Source organism: Manihot esculenta, chromosome 12 (assembly GCF_001659605.2).
Source record: "Manihot esculenta cultivar AM560-2 chromosome 12, M.esculenta_v8, whole genome shotgun sequence".
NCBI lineage: Eukaryota > Viridiplantae > Streptophyta > Magnoliopsida > Malpighiales > Euphorbiaceae > Manihot > Manihot esculenta.
In genome coordinates, this window is record NC_035172.2 from 27,864,019 (window position 1) to 27,870,485 (window position 6,467).

The following is a 6,467-nucleotide window of genomic DNA, read 5'->3' on the forward strand; positions in this document are numbered from 1 at the left end:
CGCTCGCAACAACCTTAATGAGTATATTATTTTATAAATTTTATAATTTACTCATTATATATATTAATTTTATTTATATTCCATAAAAAATTTTAACTAATATAGTTCGGCTAAAATGATATAAAAAAAATATAGGCTAAAAGTCAAAAATTTTTATTAAAATTCGTTAAAGATTAGAAAGTGTCTCTATAGTTAAAAAAAATTATTTATAATTAAAAAAAATCTTAATATGTAAAATTATAAAAATATTAAAAAAAATAATTAAAATGTTAAATTAATCTCTTAAACTATAAAATTTCTATGGAAAAGATCTTAAGATATAAAATTATAAAAATATTTAAAAAAAATAATTAAAATATAAAATTAATTTTTTAAATTATAAAATTTTTATATCAAATTTTATGACAGATTTGCAGCCATCATCACACTGTGGGTCTTGAAATTCTCTTTCTGAAAAGTTATCGTAAGTTTTTATCAAATGTCGATAATAAAAATTAGGTACGATTTAAATTTATCATAAAATTTAATGTTAGTTACTCCGTATTAAATTTAAATATAAAAAATATTATCAAAATAATTCACTTGATATTTTTTTTTTATTTTATATGTAGGTCTATGTTAAAAAAATTATGATAGAATAATATTATATATATTGTCAAAATATAAAATATTTTAAATCACAAAATAAAATTATTAATAATGCATATATGCTTTTTTTAAATTAAATTCCAAGTTCATGCATGAAGATATCGATAATAATTGATTTTTCTTGTTTACTGATAATTGCACTTGTTCTTGAGCGAAATTGCCACGTTCATTTTTTTTGGGTCCATGACTACTAAGCATTCCACCCTCTTGTAGAAGTTGGGCTTCACCAGCTTTCCCAGAACGTAAGCACTTGATCGGACCATAAAATAAAGTCTGAATGGCAGTGGTTGAGTTGGTGCACCATTGAAGCTGCCCAAGCTAGCTCCGCCACCATACAATGGGATGCTACTCCCCTTTACCATCACTGTTAATAATCTTTGACTCTTTCTTGATTGATAGAAATTTCTTATCTGCAAAACCCATTATCCAATATAACTTAATTCCCATGAAAAAGTAATTTAGCAATATCATATAACTGGTACTTCTATTGTATCCATATATGACGAATTAATTGAATGTGCTGACTCTACAATTATAGTAATTAATTAATTATTAAAATTACATATATGTATGTACGTGGTATTCAAAATTCACTGGTATTGTGTTTATTTATATAAAAAAATTAAATTATTTTAAAAGAGTAATTTCTTCTGTTCAAAATATGAAGTTATTTTTCATATTTTGAAAAATTTATTAAGATTTTTATATATAATATATTTTATTTTTTAAATTAAAATTAAATAATAAAAAATAAGTTATTTTGTTAAAAAATATTTTTTATTTAAATACAAATTATTTTTCATAAATAAATAGAGTTTAATTAGGTAAATACTTTTCGTTGATCAATTTTTTTGGATGTTCTAAAACACTAGAATATTAATAAATTTTTTGCATACTCCAAAAGCTAGAATATATATGTAATATTTTTCATAAAATAAATAAAATCTAAATTGACACGTTTTTTTGTTAATTTCATTTGAGTTCAAATTTGAGATTTCATAATTTTTGTTTAATCACTTACTGAACTGAAACTAATTCCTAAACTTAGACCTCTCACATTTTAAAGATTATTGGACTTATCTTTAATATTATGTTACATCTATGAGTATACATGAACATTTCTCATTAAAAAATAGTTACTTAAAAATGAAAATTGGAAGCAAACTTTCCCAACTTGAAATTGAAATGAAAATCAGAGTAACTACAATTTCAACGCCAAAATATCTCTTCTTCATATTTGTTCATAAAGAAATTTCACAACCCAATAATTATCAATCGAAAATAATGCTTATTAATGATAAGAGTCAAAATTAGACAAGTCCTTACAGTTCCAGTAGCTACAGTGAGTTGAGAGTAGGTTAGATCGATAGGTGTTGAAGTTACATGAACCCCAAAGAACGTAGCAGTGTTGCGAAATGTGAGCTTCACCGAGCAGTTCATGGACACCAATTCCGTCGCTACTCCTGAGAAATCCGAACCGGCTTGCACTACAAATTGATCAAACACTATACTCTACAGAACAAACCAAACAATCGAAATCCCATTTCAATATTCAGACTCTTGTTCAATATTTTGATTCATGCATGCTTGGTGAAGTTCGTTACCTTCATGGTGATTGTAGGTTTCTGAGGTCGACTCGCACCCCAAAGAATCAACGAAAACAAAGAGAATAGTGTAAAGAAGCCTGCAACGAAAGCAATGAAATAGCAACGCCGAGGCAACCCATGTGAGGTAATATCTCCGTCCAGGAGACCCTCTTCTTCAATGGCATCAAACTCCTTCCATGGCTTCCGGCTGAATTTGCGGTTGGATCCATCAGCCTTGCGGTGGGAACCAGAGAAGCGGGTAGAGGAGGATTCTCGAGAGTGAGGCCCTAAGGAAGAGTTGGAGTGGGATTGAGGAGGAGACGCCGTTGGGCTAAGAATTGGAGTGGAGTATAAGGAGTTGGTGGTTTTCTCGCCGTCGTGAGAGTCTCTTGATGGGCTCTGCACGTAGTATACAGGGCGGCGAGTCGGGGATGAACTTGTAGGAGATGACTGAGTTAGGCTGCTTACTTCTGAGTCTGTCTTGGAGAGCTGTGCTGACATTATTGCTGGCTAGTTGGATAAATAAATTGAAGAAAATGCTGGTGAATGAAGCTGATGGGTATTAAGGATTCTTGCAGAGGAGATTGGGAAGTGAAAGAGGGAGACGAGTGTTTGATTTTTTTTTTGTTTTTTAAAGGATCTCTAGAACGTACGTTATGGAAGAGCACGTTGCTCTGTTGGTTAGTTTAAGGATATCGAAGTGTTGATTGTGAAAGGTAATTAATAGGAGAAGGTGGGCTTGGCAATAAGTATCTGGAGATTTACATATTCGATGGTGTTTTTTGTTGTTAATTTTATTATTTTCTGAGGTTCTAAACCCCTGCAAGTAACGCAAAATCATGTTTGGGCCATCTGGTACGGGCTCTGGCCCAAGTTCACCTGCTCCTACCATGTGGTTTGTTAAGTTGATATGAAAATTTCTGAAAAGATCCCTTCCTATTTATTTTTCTAATCCTCTTGCAGTGCTCTAAGCTTTCGGAGTCTTGGAAGCAAAATTATCAAAGGAAAATTCTTATGTGAAATTTCAAATGTGGGGATCCGAAGCTTCTTAGATGCAAAGATAAAAAGAAGAAAAAATCAATTTCAAGATTTCAAGATCCAATTCATTTGAGAGAGAGTAGGCAAGATCTAACTGGGGAATTAATTTGTGGGTAGTGGATGCCTACTCGAGGAACGTTCTCCTCACATGCCAGGCTGCCTAAAATTTAGTTAACCCTTGGCATTTATTATTGCTGATTCCACGAGCCTATGATCCCGATGTCCTAATGTAACCTGCAAGTAGATGGAAGTAAAAAATTCTCTTTCAATTTACTTTCACAATTACTTTGAAAGGGCCACCTTATTTCTTGCGGGTCTTGATATGAGATTTGCGGGTCTTGATATGAGATTTGCAGGTCTTAGGCCGTGGAACAATGGAGAAAGATAGCCACGCAATTTAAGGTTGCCCTGTCTCTACTATCAGACACCTACCACTGCTTTCACCACACCATGAAATGCAATATACGTGAAAGTTTTTAACTTTAGACAGCCTGTGATTCTGCTAGGTTCCAAATTTTGCATTCAAATATATGACATTTGTTGTTGTTGGCTGGAGCATAGGCTTGACGATCGGACACGGTGTGAACTAAAACATTTGTTTTTCACATATCAAACAATGTGCAAGTCTTGCTTGGACCAACTCCTTTTCCATGATTTGACTAATAATTTTGTCGTGATTGCTGTAGCACACGTGTGGGTGCACATACGAGTCATGGGTGAGGATGAGAGAGATGCATCCTGTTTGCAATATCTTGAGCCCAAATTGTTCAGTGGGACTAATTTAAGCAGGCTCAGGAAATTTGGGTATTTTTACGATGGTTCTCTTCAGCTATGATGGTGTCTTTCTTTTTACGAAGGTGTCTTTCTTTGTGAGAACAAATACACGAATATAAAGTCCATGTAATTACATAATCACAATACGGGAAAAAGAAGTAAGAGAATGGACACAAAATTTCTTTTAAAAATTTTTTTTATAATTAATATAATTAAAAAAATTTCTTTTAATTTTTTTAAATATATTTATTTTTATATTCTCTTTCTAATTTATTTTTTCAATTTATCAATTATTTTATAATTCTCTATTCACTTTTTAAAATTTATTAAATATTTATAATAAAATATTAGTATAATAATACTATAATATAATAGTACAGTTATAAGTTTATTAATAAACAATTATCATATTCTTTTACAAAATTTTATTTATATCATATAGATAATCATTGGAAATAATGTAAAACTATATAAAAAAAAAGTGTTGATTTATAGGGTACTATAAAAGTTTAAAGCTTCTGCAGCAGGCTTAATTGAAAAAAATTATTATTTTTTAATTATTATTATATTATAATAATATATTTATATTATATTAATTTGATAGTATATTTATAACATAATTTTTTAATTATTTTTTATAATATATTTTATTATTTTTAATATATTTGTGTAGGAATACCATAATTAAATAGTACCATTTATAAGTTTATTGATAAATGGCTATAAAAATAAAATATAAAATATTATTCATTATAAAAATTATGTTATAAATATTTTATGACATTAGCAAGAGATTATTTAGAAAAACATTTAAAAGTTAATAATAAAAAAATTATATAGAAAATATTTAGAATTATGAAATGATATTACTTTGGATTAGACTTGTATAAAAACACTAAATTATTATAATTTATCAAAGAAAAATAGATAAATTAATTAATTAATATAAATATTTAAAATTATAAAAATTAAATTTATATTTTATTAAATTGTTTTTTGTAATTGTACACCCTAATCATAGCATAATATTAATTTTATAGTATTGGAATTAAATATATATTTTTATTATTAATTTTTTATTTATTAATAACATAATTAAATATATTTTATAATATATATAATAAAATATATTACTGTCATATATAATATAATAATTAAAATATTTCTATATTAATATTAAATATTAATATAATATATTTAATGTTATATTATAAAAATAAGAAATATTAAAAAAAACATAACAGTTATTATATAAAATATTCAACTAATAAGAGTTATTATGAAAAATAATAAATTGTTTAGGCATATACATTGCACGACAGAATTTTATAAAAAATTATTAAGTAAACTAGTAATTTAATTCTAATACTATAAAATTAATTTGTTAAAAACAATATAATATTATTATAATATAATATATTATGAAAAAAATATTATTTTAAATAATACTATTAAATTAATATAATAAAATATAATGTAAATAATACTATCAAATTAATATAATATAAATATATTATACAATATAATAATAATTAAAAAATAAATAATAATTTAATTTTTTTTTAAATCAAGCCTACTGCGCAGGCTTTAAGCTTTTAAAGCCCGCTACACAGGCTTTAAACTTTCAAAGTCTCAAGCATGGGATTTGATCGTCAGTATACGGTTAAATTTCTCCTTTAACAAATAAATTTGTCATGTAGCCAAATTGATAAATAAATAAATAAATAAAAATTCTGAAATATTTTTTCCAAGATTGGAGGTGGAAAGAGTTGTTCATTATAATTATGGAGGATTTCAAAATCATTGTTTATTTTTTGTGAAAATTTTTTAGGTGTGTTCGATCCACCATAGATCTAAGAGATATGGAAATAAATTTTATTTGCTTTTTTATTGGGAAATCCATTGAAGGTGACTTAATCTATGATGGATTTGGTCCAGATTAGTATTTATCATTTTTTATTCACTCACCTTCTCTTAATTTTAATTATGGATATACTAAAAGCATATTAACCCACATAATTCTAGCATTTTCGTTAATTTTAAATTTATAATTTTAGATAATTAAACCGAAGATTTAAGATATATAGTAATTTTATCAATATGCCACCTATCATTCGATATAAATATATTTATTGTTTTTAGTTGACCTATATTTTTAGCCTGTTAGAATAAAATTTTAAATTTTTTTTTTTTGTAAATTCATAAGTATTTTCTAACTTTTTAGTTTATTTGAGAAAATAATATGAATTTTTTTATAAACTATGTTTATATCCAATGTTTCAATTTTAAATGGCGAAAATATAATTATCAAGAAATCCAAAAGATTAGTGGCCGTGCTCTTAGCCAACGCACCATCGTAGGAGAAAAAGGCAAATTAGTCTATGGTTTTTTTCACTGCTCTAGCTATAAAGATGATAGAAT

General features: G+C 26.8%; 1 protein-coding gene across 1 annotated transcript; it reads right to left on the reverse strand.

Annotated features, from left to right (window-relative positions):
* Positions 1 to 706: 706 nt before the first annotated feature.
* Positions 707 to 3,203, reverse strand: LOC110628934. The gene is made up of 3 exons (XM_021775772.2): positions 2,253 to 3,203; positions 1,975 to 2,160; positions 707 to 1,058 (listed from the first exon to the last, which is right to left on the reverse strand). The coding sequence occupies exons 1-3, from the start codon at positions 2,733 to 2,735 to the stop codon at positions 774 to 776; spliced, it is 954 nt and encodes a 317-aa protein (XP_021631464.1). The 5' UTR covers positions 2,736 to 3,203; the 3' UTR covers positions 707 to 773.
* Between the last annotated feature and the right edge of the window lie 3,264 nt (positions 3,204 to 6,467).